This window comes from Sminthopsis crassicaudata, chromosome 5 (genome assembly GCF_048593235.1).
Source record: "Sminthopsis crassicaudata isolate SCR6 chromosome 5, ASM4859323v1, whole genome shotgun sequence".
Lineage (NCBI taxonomy): Eukaryota > Metazoa > Chordata > Mammalia > Dasyuromorphia > Dasyuridae > Sminthopsis > Sminthopsis crassicaudata.
This window is the reverse complement of record NC_133621.1, coordinates 16,726,286-16,742,040: the sequence shown is the minus strand read 5'-3', so window position 1 is coordinate 16,742,040 and position 15,755 is coordinate 16,726,286. Positions and strand designations below refer to the sequence as shown.

General features: G+C 46.8%; 1 protein-coding gene across 1 annotated transcript in view; it reads left to right on the top strand.

The window, feature by feature from the left end:
• Positions 1-15,755, top strand: part of CPVL (carboxypeptidase vitellogenic like) — a 92,388-nt gene that overhangs the window by 59,194 nt on the left and 17,439 nt on the right. Inside the window, exon 12 of the mRNA XM_074272222.1 lies at positions 11,639-11,821. Within this exon, the coding sequence (XP_074128323.1) occupies positions 11,639-11,821 (183 nt within the window). The remainder of the gene's footprint in view (positions 1-11,638; positions 11,822-15,755) is intronic.

Genomic DNA, 15,755 nt, shown 5'->3' with positions numbered 1-15,755 from the left:
CTGGAGCTCTGAGTAACCAGGCCCTCACCGGGCCTCCGAGGCTAGCTCCCCTGGCTAGCTTTCCCCTTCCTTGCTCCAGCTTATTCTGTTATTTTTAGGACCCTCAGAACTGGGGTCTCCAAAGGGGAGGCTACGGCATGGCCCCGAAGGAGGCCCCCAGAACTTTAGGAGTAGTAGTGCTTCTGGCCCATCACCCCCTGCCCTGATAGGGCCCCTGCCACCTACTCCTGCAGGCCCAGAAAGGGAAGTCCTTGTTGCTGGTGGCCCTGTCCAGGGTCCCTGCATCGGAAAGAAATCAGCGGGAATTAGAGAAGTGACTTGATCTGCTTTGTTGCCGCCCATAAGGACTATGGGATTTTTCCTCCTTGCTTCCCTATGGGTTGTGTCCCCCATCAGACTGAGCCCCTGGAGAGCGGGCATGATCTCACCCTCCACTTGTGTCCCCGGCACTGCTCTGCACATAGTAAGTGCCTAATAAATGCTTCAGTCCTTCAGAACCTACTCAGTGGGGTGGTCTTTGTCCTACGCCCCGACAGCCCGGCTCTTGGGAAAGGGCTTGGGAACTACAAAGCCCCCTAAGAGTGGAAACTGTCTCGGTTATTCCTGCAGCTTTCTGGTGGGATGAACAAGGGCCCCTTGGGGGCGTCGGGACACAGGGCAGGGTCTGGATGGATTTTTTCTTTCTTGCTCTCACCCCCATGATGACGCCGGCCAAGTTACTCCTGTCTTTAGAGCTCAGCTTCTTCTTGTAGGCGAGGAAGCTGGACTCGGCGATCTCTGGGGTCTTTTCCAGTTCAGTTTATTAAATGCCCTGGAGTAAGAATAGCTGACCTGTATGAACTCCTTCGCAGATATCCTCACAATGCTACTCTGAAGAGATGCTATTATCATCCCCATTTTACAGAGAGCAAAACTGAGGTAGAGAGAGAGAGATTAAGGGCTTGGTTCAGGGTCACACAGCTTGGATCTATGATTTAACGCCAATTTTACTGATTCCAAATCATCTATGAGGGAAAAAAGAGCTTACGGTCTAGTGGGAGAAGTCCATCTGTACGTGTGCCAGTCTGTGCAAAATGGAGAAAAGGTGATTGAGGGGAGGAGCTAGCGGGAGGGCGATGGGGAAGGGCCTCAGAGGAGGTCACTCTTGGGCTTGTGCCTTCCAGGCGGTTCGGGTGTACGGCTGGGCGTTTGGCCCTAGGAGGGATGGAAGTGAGAGGCCCTGGGGTAGGGGGAGCAAGGGCCCGGAGTCAGGAAGGCCTTTGATGCCTCCGGGGCAAGTCCCTGCCGCAGTGGAGGAAGTTTCCACACAGGGAATTCCCCACCTCAGTGAGATCATTGGCCCAAAAAAGGCACCCACCAAAACTGGGGGCGGCGAGCGGAGAGGAAGTGGCGGTTAGCGTTGGGGGGTGGGGGAACAGCTGCCCTCGCCCGGGATTCCCGGCTGACTGCCCTGGCTCCGGACTGTCTGCTCCTGGCATGGGCTGTGCTCAGGGCCCTCTGCCCCTCCTGCCGAGGAGCCCATCTTAGGCAGTTGGTCCACCCCCTCCCATCATGCTTTGCTCTTCCTAGCAAGGCCGTCCTTGGGAGAGGGTCCCATGTTTTCTGGACATGTTAAGTCTCTTTATTGGAATCTCCATGGGGGGTTTTCTTGGTAACGTTACTCAGATGATTTGCTGTTTCTGTCTCCGGCTCCTTTTACAGATGAGGAAACTGAGGCAGACTGATGAGTGACTCGCTCAGGGTCCCGCAGTCAGTGTCAGGGCCAGATTCAGAGAGAGGAGACTCCCCGAGGGCAGGCCCAGGGCCGGCCCGCTGCACTACCCAGCTGCCCCCGTCTTCTAGCAGACGGACCGACGCTGACCGGCTCTGACTGGTCACCGGCTCGCAGCGCCCCCTTCTCTCTCCGGGAGGACCGTGTCATGTCTCATCATCCATTCTTTGCTCAAATAATTGAACGAAAGGGGAAGGGCATTTATTCAGCCCTTGCTCTGTGCCTAGAACTGTGCCGGTCGCTGAGGCAGAGTGAGATGACCCGTCTTAGAGGGGAGACCACAAGCGCGGCCCACAGGGAGAGGGCGGGGTCTGGAGGGGGGGAGGGGCTCTGCTCTTCAAGGGCCATGGGGACAGTTATAACATCACTGCCAACTTTCAGGCCCCAGGGGGGGGGAGGGGGAGGGAGGCGGTGCCGGAGCAGCCCAGCTCCTCCTCACCTGCGGCTGCCTGAGCAAAGGACTTCCTGGGCCGTGGGCCGGCCATTCCCCACCCTGGGGAGTGCAGGAGGTCCAGGAGTGGAGGCCCAGTCTGTGGAGCACTCAGTGGGCGTGGCCCTCGGGGAAGCGGGAGTGCCGTGATCGGGGCTCTGAGGAATATGTGCAAAGGGGCAGGTTTGGGGGGTGGGCGCAGGGCAGTTGACTAGAGTGTTGTGAATGATATAAACGCCCCTGGGCCAGATGGTGATGAAGATGGTGATGATGATGGTAGCTAGCATCCATAAAGCACCTACTGTGTGCCAGACATTCTGCTCAGTGCTTTACAATTATGACCTCATTTGAACTCACAGCAACTCTGGGAGGTATACAGCTATATGCTACGTTTATGCCCATTTTCCAGATGAGGCAAACAGAGGTTAGGTGATTTGCCCCGCTAGGACATCATGAAGGCAGATTTGAAGTCAGGTTTTCCTGGCTCCAGACCCGCTGCCCTGTCCACTTCTTCACTGACCACAGGCGGTCGAAGGCAGCAGACACTTGCACCGTCCCTTGACTTGATTGTCTGGATCCTTGTTCCAGAGCTCTGGAGCGCTTCCTTTGTACAGGGCTTTCTCTCCCATCCCCCTTTAACATCTGAATAGAGTCAAGGTGTGGCTGAGGACTCCTTGTCCTTCCTGGCTGAGTGACCCTGGGCAAGTCACTGAACCCCATTGCCTCAGGAAAAAAAAGCATCGTTGTCTTGATTTTTGTTTGATTTCTGGCCCGAGTCCGGCTCGAGGAGTTCTCTTTCCTGCCCCAGGACCAGCAGAGTCAGAGCTGGCAGAGCCTGGGCTGACGGCTTGAGGCTGCTGGGGGCCCAGGCGCTCTCTCTCCCACCCCCCCCTTTCCCTTCAGCTTGGCCCCAGGAAGAGTTCCGAGGGTGGTCCGTGGTTTTCCCTCAGGCCTCCCGGCAGATACCGGACACTCGGCTTCTTGGACAAGACAAAGCCAAACGGCCAGATGCACCATTTCCAGCCCAGAGAACGTCTATCTGCAAAGATCTAAATATCAGAGTGATGGAAAAACACTGGCTGGGGGACGGCTCAAGCGAGGGGGCAGCTGTGCAGGAGGCTCATGCTCTGGGCTCGAGACAGCGATTTAATGAATTTTCAGCTCTTCAGCTGCCGGCGGCTTTTCCAGTTCGATTCCTGACCCTCCGAGACCCAGGGGAGCCTCCCTCCGTGAAAAGGAGTTTCCGGGCACTTCATCCCCTTGGACAGAAGTTTTGGAGAGCTTTGTGGTGCGTGGGACAGAGGGCCGTGTCCGGGACCCCTCCAGGAAGAAAGGCCCCCTCACTGCAATTACTTGTGCCCAGGTGCGCAGAGGAGCAAACTGGGAAGTTTGGGCGATCTCTCATCTGTTATTGCTGTTTTCTGTTTTTGCTCCAAGAACGGGAGTGTTCAGAGCGAATACAGAGAGCGCCAGCTGGGAACCTTGTTCAAATTAGAGCAGCACAGGCTTCAGAGTGATGGCTTCCCCAAACAGGAAACCGCAAAATGTGAGAGATTAAGCTCGCCAGATTAGAGAGCGCAAGTGTGTCTGGGGATGTCCTGTGTGAGGGACAGGGGAGAGGCGGGATGTTCTCCTGGTGCCCACGACAGAGCTGGCGGGCCCGGTCAGCTCAGGGGGGGACCTGAAGGGCAGCAGAGTCACTGCAGAGATAAACCAGCAACTTTCTCCCAAGAGTCTGCTGTGTTTTTTCCTGAAGACTAAAAATTAAGCCTGTCAGTGGCCCCAAGATTTGTTTGGGGGTTTCTGTTCTATCTGTACTAAATGGGATGTGAAATGGAGTCAAAATACCTTCCCCCGACATAAATTATTTATCCGGATGAGAGGCTGAGAGGTCCGGGCGTCCACCTTTTTCATTTTCCAGATGAGGAAATTGAGAAGAGATTTATAGGATCGTAGAAAAATAGATCCAAAGCTGGGAAGAGCCTTAGAGGTCATGGAGTTGAAACCCCTTTAATTCATCATTTAAAAATATATTTGTTAAAAGATCCATTCATGAGAGTCATTGCTAAAAATTCAGCTTTTGACAGTCATCCCGCCCCTTCATTTTATAGTTGAAAAAATTGATGTTTGGAACAATGAAACTGCGTTGGCCGGAGTCCGGGTAGTGAATGGCAAAGCTGGCATTTGGACTAAGAGCCATGAGCCTGACCGCCCATTTCTGCCACTGTGGTACCACGTCTGCCCAGACAAACAGACCTTAGGGACCTCTAGACCAACCCCTAGTGTGGGAGGACTCAGGGTCACAGTCAGAATCGCGTCCTTCCTTCTCATGAGAAGCCCTGGTTCTCAGGGTTCTTGGTCCTTGTGAGGCTGCAAGCGCCATCACCTCGAGATCGGACCTTGCGGGTTCGGAAGAGCCGAGAAAGGGCTTTTGGCCAATGGTGAAGGACTGGATTTCTTAGTGACTCAGGCCCTATTCTTCATGACCTCATTTGGGTTGTTTTTTGGCAGAGATATCGAGCTGGCTCAGCAATTCCTTCTCCAGCTCACTTAACAGAGGAGGAAACTGAGGTCAAATTTGAACTCACAGCTTAGGACTCAGGAAGAGGTTAGACTCAACGAATCTTCCAGGACTTTGTGATCTGGTAACAAAGTGAGTTATTTTTTACATTGAAGGCTCTGTGAATATTTATGCCAAATTGAGCCCCAGACATACATACAAAAGGTGAAATCAATTCAATTAGGAATTTATTCTCTTGGCGTATTCAGGATCTAGATTTAGAGTTGAGAAGGACCCTAGAAAGTGAAAAAAGGATTGAAAAGCCTCTTGGGGAGGGTGAAAGAGGAGAGAGTAAAATTTGGCTTAAAGCTTAAGATGAAAAAATTAGGATCTTTGGCAACTGGTCCTATCATAATAGAGGAAGAAAAAGAAATGGGAGCAATGTCAGATTTTATATTCTTGGGCTTAAAGATCACTGTAGACAGTGACTGCATCCGTGAATTAAAAGATGCTTGACCCTTAGAAGGAAAGCTATGGCAAAACTGGACAACAGACTAAAGAGCAGATGTCTCTGCTTTTGATAAAGGTCCCTATAGTCAAAGGTATGGTTTTTCCAGAAGTTGTGCAAATTGGATTATATATACTTGAGAGAGAGAATCAGTGTTTTTTAATTGGAGTTCTGGAGAAGACTTTTAGAGTCCTTTGGACAGCAAGGAGATCAAATCAGCCAATACTTAAAGAAATCAATTCAGGCAATAAACTGGAAGGTTAAACACTAAAGCTGAAACTTAAAATTTTGTTCACAAAATGAGAAGGAGGAAAATTGAGAATTGAGAATAATAAGGAGAAATCTTGAAGGCAACAGAGAAAATGACAGGAGAGAACCAGGGATGTAGAGGGATGGAAACAATGAACATGACCTTCCACCTCTCTAGCAATGCAATAGAAAATGGGTCTTGAATTATTGTGCTAATCCTATGTAAGGGTTAGATAGATGGAATTCTATCAATTTGACTCCTCCTTTAAAGAAATACTAGACAAATTAAAAAGCTCAATTAAATACCAAATTATAAAAATCAAAGGAGAGATTAATAAAATTGAAAATAGAAAAAACTATTGAACTAAATAAAAACTAAGAATTGTTTTTGTGCAAAAAAAAAAATAGACAAACCTTTGGTTAATTTGATTAGAAAAAGGAAAGAAGAAATCCAAATTATTAAAAAAGATAAAGAAAATGGCCTGTAGTTATGAAATCACCTTTCCCCCTCTGATCACTTGACTATCCAACACATATGAGAAGGGAGAAAAGCTCATTCATTCTACAATCTGCCTTTTGGCAGCCAGGACAAAAGCTGCCCACTTTTCATGTCTAGTATTTTTATTGTCTCTTCATTTCAGTTAATGCTAGGTACAGACTTAATGCTTGAGAGGCTGTGTTTAATAAGTTATGAGCCCTAAGTACTACACTCAAACTTAGCCTGGAAACTCACCGTGGCAGCTGAGCAGAGGCTGGGTCTAGATTAAATAAAACTGAGAAGCCCCCTTAGTATTAAATCTTTCATCCTTCTGTCTCCAAGACCTCACATCTACTCTGGACTTTATTCTAATGTCTTTTGTATTCTTGGTGCCTGGAACAGAGGAAGCATTTAATTTTGCCATCGTGTATTTTCTGGATTATATCTTTTATGCCATCACCATACACAAGTATCATTTATGGAAAAACTTCTTAACTATTAAAACTATGCTGGTTTTTTATTTCCCTGCCTTCTCAATGAGTGGGTGGAGGATAGGGAAGAAGAGAATTTGGAACTAAAAATAAAATAAAGTAAAGCTGATTAAAACAACAATAATAAACTATCCTAGAGTAGAATAGACTATCCTGGGAAATAGTGAATTCTATCATATTTGAATCATTCATGTGAACAAGGACTAAGGCTTGGATCCCTGATTTATCAGTTTAGGGAAACATGAGAGCCATATGAGAAACTCCCTCTCCGTACAGATCAGCCCTTGCTCTGCAACTAGATCCGTGAGGGACCTGACCAGGATTACATGGCTGGGATGTGCAAGATAAAGGATTTGAACCCAGTTCTTTTGACTTTCAGGCTGTCCCTTTATCTGTTACCTTTTTCAAGGATGAATTGGACCCTGTTGCTTCCAATTCTGTTATACTTTGAATAAATGCTTGCTTGATTAATTGATCGATGTTCATTGCATCATGACCTCCTCCTCCTGCTATTATTATCTCCATTTAACAGTTGGGAAAATGGAGGCAAACAGAGATTAAGTGATTTTGTCCCCATCATGTAGCTAATAAGAGTTAGTGGCTGGATTAGAACTCCAGACCCAGTGATGTGAGACTTGTACCAGTGAATGAGAGCTCCTTTGTCAAGTCCTTATCCACGGGCCTTGTGGTAAAGGTGTGGAAGCCTGAGTTTGAACACCTCTGACCACAGGGACTCTGCTTTTCTGAGCCGTGGGAGTCGGGGTGCTTCTCCCCCAAGGCTGTCTCAGTCTCCTTCCATCCTTCTGGCCCTGGGAGCACCAGCTGGTGCTGTCATAGTGTATGGTTGAACAAATATGGCGGGTGGCTATAAATACAACCACTGGAATCCTTCCTGGGGGAGGGCTGCCTTGCTTGGCCCTTACTCTGACTTTTTAACCCATTGCATCTGACTTACGTATGGCTGAGAAGTTAAAAATGTCTCGCTCGCTCTGAAAGGAAAATATTTCCACTTGCCAAAAACAATAGTTCTTCTATCACTAAGACCAGCGAGTGCCCTCCATCCTCCGGGCCCTGGATCTGAGAGCCTGTCGGTAAACTGAGGGACGGCCTTCCCAGGGCAGGGATAGATTCTCTTTGTCATTTTGTCAACTATAACTTTCCCATTTTTCTTTAAGTCAGAAAAAAATCCACTTCTGAGAGGTACTAGGCCCCACCACAGTCATCCTGAGCTTTTTATAGCATTTAAACTTTACAAAATGCTTTACCCTTATTAACTCCTTTTGATCCCCACATCAAACCAGTGAGATAGCTATTGATATTACCCCCCAGTACAGAGGAGGAAACTGAGACTGAGAAGGGCTTAAGCCTCTTGTTTAAGGTCACACTGTAAGAGATGGAACTTGAATGCAGATCTTGCTGGCTCCAAGTCCAATGCTCTTTCCATTATACTCCAAGAGCTGGCTACTCTTTAATCAATAAACTATTCTCTATATAAACTATCAATAATTATCAAATAAATAGTCAGCAGTAAATTGCATGAAAATTGAAGACTCAGCTTTGGGAAGTAGAAAGAATACTAGCATCCCAAGATAGCCACTTAGTAGCAGTGTGATCCAGGAAATGTCCCTGCAGCCTTTTGCAAATTGGTTTCCTTTTCTGTTTTTTTTTTTTTTTTTTTTTTTTTTTTTTTTTTTTTTTTTTTAATGCTTTAAAATATCTTTCCTACCCTCAGAATTGTTATGAAGCTCAGTGGGATAGTGGTCGTGTCATGACCAGAGCTTTGGATTTGGAGGCCAAGGACCTGGGCCTGAACCTTGGTTTGGCTGCTTAACACTGAAGCATCCTCATGAAATCACCTTGCCTCAGTTTCCTCATAGGGGCTACTTGAAGCTTTGTGAAAGTGCTTTGCAGTTGTTGAATATCCTGCGAATAAGGAATGCTGGTAAGGGTTGGGGAAGGCCCCGTAGTGGGAAGGGCTCCTATTTCCCCTGGGCCGCAGTAGTGTGAGATGACAAATTTTGTAGTTACTGGTGCATGGGGGCTGGCCCCACCGAGGTGCCTGCAGGGCACTCCCCACTGGGGAAGGACTGAGGGACCGCAAGGTGGATCACGCAGCTCTTTTCCTTCTGGCTTGGAGGACCTTGATTCTTCTTTGTGTCTGGGTCCTGCCTCCCCCTCCCATAACTTATGAATGTAGGATCTTTAGACCATGCAGATCCGCACAAAGGCATCCTGGAAGTTCTTACTGAGGTTTCCCCCGAGCCTCCCGGGCTATGGCAGGTGCATTTGGAGGCATCCGGCAATGGTGATCTGGGCCCCCAGACTTTCTGCAGCTCTGCGGCTGATGAGCATCTTTGGGGATCTCTCCCTTCCTCTGAGCTTGCCCGATGGCAGTGACCAGGCTGACCGGGCCCCAGAAGGAGACAGAACAAGTTAGGTGCACATCTGGCTCGTCTTGGAGATGTGTCTCTCTTCAGGGTAGGTCCAGGGATGAATGACTTTGGAGATGATTATCTTAACCAATCAACTCTAATCAGAGCCCGCGGCCTTGCCGCGGCCCTTCCCGATGGTCCAGATCACATGTAATTGTTTGCACATTGTCGGAGCCGACAGCTGGGGGAGGGTTTTGAAAGATTCGGAGGAGTCAAGGTCTCTGAGCAGCTTTTTGGAATAAACAGTCCAAACATTTTATTGCATGAGTCTAGATGAGATTTGGAGAAGACGCTTTTAAGCCCATCTGACTTTTCCCCCTTCATTTTTGCTGAGGAGGATGGGAAAAGGAGGGGGTCGAGGGGAGGGATGGTAACTGAAGAACATAAAGGGAACATGTGTTTCTCTATTAGAGGCACAAAGCCCTTTTATCTTACTTGGAGCCCTATCTCTGGGCTGCTGCTTGAGGATCTGGATGGTACAAAAGTCCTGTGTTATTAAGTTGTGTTTAAATCTTTTCAGAAACTTGAGCCTGGAAGGCAGAAGTTCAAATACGAGTTCCTAAATGCTCCATACCCGGCTTGGAGACTCAAACTACAGCCTTTTCTTTTAGGATCCCCAAGCGAGACAAAGTTCTCTTGAAATCTGGGAAATTCTCTTTGTGGGGGTGGAGGGAAAATGCCAGTCAAGTCAGTAAGTATTTGTTAAATGACTATTTATGAAGCACCCGCCGTGTGCCAGGGACTGTACGATGAAAGGCAAAAACCCACCCCTGCTCTCGAGAAACTCACAGTGTAACTGGGGAATGGCATGCAAACAGCTATATATAAACTCAATGTACATGGAGATCATGGCCAGAGGGAAGGCCGTCCATCAAGAGAGATCCAGAAAGGTTTCTTGTCGAAGGCGGATTTTAGCTGGAAGGAAGTCAGGGAGAGCATGGAAACTGCTTTGTGGAAATGTGTTGGAAATCAGATGAAAAATGCCTTTTACAAAAATAGAAAAGGATTGAATGAATATAGGGTTATTCTTGCCCAGTTTTTAGGTTTTCTTTTGGGATGAGCATTTTTGGCTGTCTTTGGTTAGTGATATTTCTCCTTTAGCCCCTGAGCATCCCCTCAGAAGTAGGGCTCCCCGAATGCTGCTCCCTATTGAAGGCACCTTAGGAGTATTAGTCATCATCTACTCTAAACCATAGTTCACAAGCCCCCACTAAAGTAATTCTTTTACTAGCCTCCCGGAAGAGATATTAGCCCAAAGCAAAATATGTTTTCTTTCTTTTTTTTTCTGAGACTGGGGTTAAGGGACTTGGCCAGGGTCACACAGCTAGGAAGTGTTAAGTGTCTGAGACCAGATTTGAACTCGGGTCCTCCTGAATTCAGGGCTGGTGCTCTACTGCGCCCCCTAGCTGCCCCAAAATATGTTTTCTTAAATAGCATAGTAATATCAGTGACAAGAATCCTTGTCACATAGTCAGGGAGTGAGAATTGAATATTCATTCAGGATAGACCAGAACCATGAAAAGCATATTCTCATTATTTTGTGGTGAGTCCCATGTCGGTTTAACTAGAGAATGAGTAAAAATTGGGTGACTAAAGGAGAGCTTGAGAATGATTAAAACATGAGATCTCAAGTGGGCGCCCAAATTTATTTGCCTTAAATAGGTTTTTACTTCCCATTCAAGTGATAGTTACAGAGGAGAGAGACATGACCACACTGCAAGAGAACCCAAAAGTGAAAGTAAAAATAAACCCGAGAAAGTCTGTCAAAAAAACTTAGGTGATCTTTAATTTCTACATTAACAATGAAGTCATTCAATTAAGTCTGATTATGTGCGTAATTGTAATTCTCCTTTTCAAAATATTTGTACCTGCAACTCATATACACTTGTATCCATGGAACATAGAAGTTGGATCTCAGTCTCTCTACAACTAATGTGTTTTTTTTTTTTTTTTTGAGACAGTTGGGGTTAAGTGACTTGCCCAGGGTCACACAGCTAGGAAGTGTTAAGTGTCTGAGGCTAGATTTGAACTCGGTTCCTCCTGACTTCAGAGCTGGTGCTCTATCCACTGCGCCACCCAGCTGCCCTTTCCCCTGAATTTTTGGAAACTTTTCAGAGGAATGTGCAAACACTTTAACATTATTTGTAGAGAGAGGCAGCTGGGATTCTTTCTGGGAGTTGAGATGTCTTTGAGACTGAGATTCATTGATTTTGTGCAACTCTTTTGCTAATTCGCACGTCTGCGTGAAAGTGAACATTACCTCTAATGGGTCGACACCAGGTTTTTAGTGTTGACTTAGTCACTATGTACACATGTGGATGTGGATGTGTGTGTATTTGCACTCCACGAAACCCTTCTTAGCTGTTTGTGCTATTCCCTCCAAAGTTACTTTCTACCTAATCTCTGCTTATTTTTTATGTTCTGATTTCTCTGTATTCTTTCCCATTAAAATATAAGCTTCTTAATTTATTCTTTTAAGTCCTTGTCCTTTATTCATTTTTTATTTTATTAAAGCTTTTTTGTTTACAAAACCTATGCATGGGTAATTTATCAACACTGACCCTTGCAAAGCCTTCTGTTCCAAAGCATCCCCTTCTTCCCCTGACCCCCGTCCCTTATTCTTAGGGGCAGGGACTGGTTTTGCTTTTAGCTTTAGCGCTATAAGAGGCAGCTAAGAAAAGATTGTAGATTGGTGTAAGTTAAAAGAAGAAGTTAAAATAGAACCCACCGGTGAATCAGCCCATTTTAACTTCTGGCTTCTACCTGGGTCTCCTTGCAGGTGCTTATTTACAGTGGGCAGCTCGACATCATAGTGGCAGCACCCCTCACTGAACGCTCCCTCATGGCCACCGACTGGAAGGGACTCCGTGATTACAAGAAGGTGGACAAGAAAGTTTGGCGGGTGCACAGCTCTGACGTGGACGTGGCCGGTTACGTGCGGCAGGTTGGGGATTTTCACCAGGTATGGGAAAGAGAAGTGGGAGAGGGGCACCTTTTGTTGTTGTTGGGTCATGTCACTGGTGACCCCCTTCATGAGCCCGTTAGGGTTTTCTTGGCAAAGATGCTGGAGTGTTTTGCTATTTGTTTTTTCAGCTCATTCTACTGTTGAAGAAACAATTGAGTGAATTGCTCAGAGTCACCCAACTAGTAAATGTCTAAGGTCAGATTTGAACTCAGGTTTCCCTGATTCTACCAACCGCACCACCCGGCTTCTGCCCACCTCCCCCATTATGGGCCAGAATTCTGAAACAAGAATTCTTACAAGTCGGTAGAGCATGACATCCTTAATCTCAGGGTCGTGAGTTCAAGCTCCACATTGGGCGCCAAAATGTAGTGTTCTTCTTGGTTCGGTTTTCTTGGGGTCTCCGGGAGCTGCCTTCGTTTCAGTTCAGTAATCACACATGAACAGCCAGGGGTTAAAGTCCAAATCCTTTATTGCCTCCTTGCCTGGGCCCGGGCCAGCTTCTTGAGCTCCTCCTGAATGTGTCTTGATTTCTGTGGGGGAGGCAGGAGGACCACCACCACTGTCTCTGCCTTCCCCAGTTCTGATTCTGGTTGAGTTTTTCTGAGCTTATATGCTCTCTTGTCATAGGTGTGGATCTTGTGGAACTATATTAAGTACTAAGTACATGTACTGAACTACCATTGTCTTTATCAATTCCACTGACTTAACACCTTGTAAGAATCCTTGTTTCAGAGTTCTGTCCATAACATCCCCCCTGCCCCCGCCAACCTCCTCCAGAACCAGAGGGGCATTTACTGAATAGGGAGCTTGGAGCTTCAGCAGGTTCGGACATTATCACAATGTCATATTTTTTACTTGTGTCCTCCTGATGTCTCATTGCTGAGGTAAGGTGACCCTGGGATCTCCAGCCAGGCACAGGTGCCGGCAGGACTGGCTGAACTAGAAAAACTCCAGCATCTGGGGGGATGGGGAGATGTTCAAAGAGCAGCCCAGCCAGATTTGGAGAGCCTCATCTCTGAGATGGCCAGACAGAGGGACGGCTATTTTGGCTTCTGAAAACCCATCTGCTAAGTTCAGAGCTGCCATTTGCATTAGTGAAGGAGTACCCATGTTGATTAAATGATAGATCCTTAAGGTACTGAGGCACATTTCGCCCACAGTACTGATATTTTTAAATTAAGAAATTCCCTCGGTCACATAAATGTAATCAGATATTTCTGTGCTATAAAATCTAATGATTACAATGAATATAGGGAAACATGGAAAGACTTATATGAACTGATGCCATGAGAGGTAAACAGAGCCAAGAAAATAATATATACAATAATTACAGTGGTGTCAGTAGAAAGAACCATAATCATAAAACTATCAAAAAGGAATGTGGTAAAATTACAAAGCCTAAACTTGGCCCCCCAAGAAAAGATGTAACAAGCCTTCTCCCCACATTGCTTTGAAGAGGGGAGGATGGGGTAGGAGGATTGAGACATAATTTCAGGGTTGGGTTTTGGGGAGACGGTGTATTGATTGGTTTTGCTAAATGTTTTTCCCTTAATTCCTTGAAGAAAATTCTTTGTTGTAGGAAATAACTATTGGGGAAGAGATCAGGAAATCTAAGCAATGTAAAAACAAAAAGATAGTATTAAATTTAATTTTTTAAAAATAAAGTTTCTTGGATAGGCTGGAAATTTTTTTGATGTTTTTGATATCAGGTCTTTATGTTACCTTGATTTCCCAATATATCTCTCCCTCTCTTGCTCCCAGAGAGCTATTCCTTGTGACAAAAATTATAGAAAAACAAAAAAGGAGCAGATGATTTGATTTTGATCGTTTTCATCTCATTCAGATTCTCTTTGTCTGTTTCATTTTGCATTACAAATCTTCCCCCATACTTTTCTTCCTACTGACCATTTCTTACACCATTGTCTCAGTCCATCACATTTGTGAGCCACAGCTGACTCGGGTGCCAGTCTTTGATCTAACTCATTTAAGGGCAGAGCAGTTTTGGGGAGTTTCAGGACATGCCTTGTGTTGTAATCAATTTGTACCAGATAATAGTGAAGATCCATTCATGGAGCAGCTGCTAGGGATGAAGCAAAAAATTAGAAAAAGAGCATTAGTCACTTTTGGGGAGCGAAGCCTGAAATCAGGATTCAGCTCTTTCCTCCTTGGCCACTTCTCCAGGCCTTAGTTTCTTTATCTGTTATATGAGAAGATGAAAATCTATACTAGAAACTGGGAAACTTGAACATGTTTTGAGACCCACATCTGTACTCCTGTGCTGTTCAGGGTAAAGAGCTGTACACGTGGGCTAAAGATAACACATTGCACATAGTAGGTGTTTAATGAATGTTTGTTGACCTGACCTGAATTAACCTTATCTCCAGATCCAATTTTGAGCTGGAGAGAGACCCCTTTGGGCTTAGGAGAGACAAGTATTGAATCCATTAGCGTACTGGGAAGGTCCTCCAAATCACTTCTGTCCATAATTTTCAATGTGTTCTTAAAATGTAGTGCCGTTCATTGAATCCAATAAATATTTATTAAGGGGAAGAACAATATTAGGTTGGGGGTGGGGTGGGTACAAAGACAGAAAAAAAATTGTTCCCCTACAATTAATAAGATAAATAAGTGCCCATAGCTGCAAATTGTGACCGTGTACATAGAGTTTTATGAAAGAGTTGAGAAGGAAAAGGTCATTAATGGCTAAGGGGAATCAAGGAAAACTTTCATAGAGAAAGCAGCTGTCAGACTGGGCTTTGGAGGAAGGAACTGGCCCTCGGAGCTGGGGGGGTACGTGACACCTACAGTAAAGAAAATACAGAGGAGATACTGAACGATTTAAAGAGAACTGACAACTGGGAGGGCTCAGGAAAGGCTCACGGAGGAGGCGGCCCTCGAGCCGGGGTGGAAGGCGGTGGAGGCCGGCGGAAATGCGTTCCGGACATGGCAGGAGCGCAGCTGCCGCCTCCACCTGTTATCAGCAGCCTTGCCCTCGGTGTCAGCGGAGAGCTCAGCTGGCTGGCATTTGCTGGGGCGGGCGCCGGGCTTTTTGTCTGAGTCCACCTGGCAGGCCGGGCGGCCCAGTGTCACGCCCCAGAGGTGGGAAGGGCAGCTTGGCTTCCAGGCCCGAGCTCCCGAGGCCCGCTGACCTTCCTTGAGGAGGCTCTGGGGATGGATGCGTCTCCGTCTGCCAGAAACGGGTCACAAAAGGAGCGAGAGCCACATGTGTGAGCCATGGGGAGGGATCTGCATTTTATATAGGTGACTTTGAAATGTTGGCGCAGCTCCTTCTCCCTTACCGTTCCTGTATTGTGGGCGGCGGGGGCTGAGACAAGGGGGGCAAAGGGAAAAGTCGTGGATAACAAAGGCATTCTCTGTGAAGCTCGGATCTTGGAACGCTGCACAAATGTCAAGCGTCTAATAATGAAAAAAACGGACCTCGCCTGCAGACCTGCTTTTCAGCCTTTGTGGCATAAAACAGAAGCGTGGGTCTCTGTTCGCCAAGAAGGAAAGCTTGCTTTCTGCCAAACGCCACAGCTCTTAATTTTAAGGCTGAAACCAAAGTCGACCTGTCTCTGGGTGGGGGCCCAGATTGTCCTGTAACGGAGATGACAACCCCCCTCCCCCAGCCTTCCACATTCAGGCCGGCCCCAGCAAGGTCTCAGGGTTCCCGTTGCATTCGCAACCAGACGTGGACTTGTCTGTGGGTCTGGCCAGGTTCCCAGAGATCGGACAAAAGGCCGAGTGCTGGGGGAGTCCGATTTGCCCCTCCCGCCTTGTGTTTTTATTGTCTTGGGTATTGAGATCCCAGAATTGTAGGAGAACAGGACTGGAAGAAGCTGTACCTTGACAGGTTGCCTCCTTCCCGGTTGGACTGGCAGACTATCTCATGTCATTCCCCCGTGGGATGACTCTTATTGCCAGGGAGGCT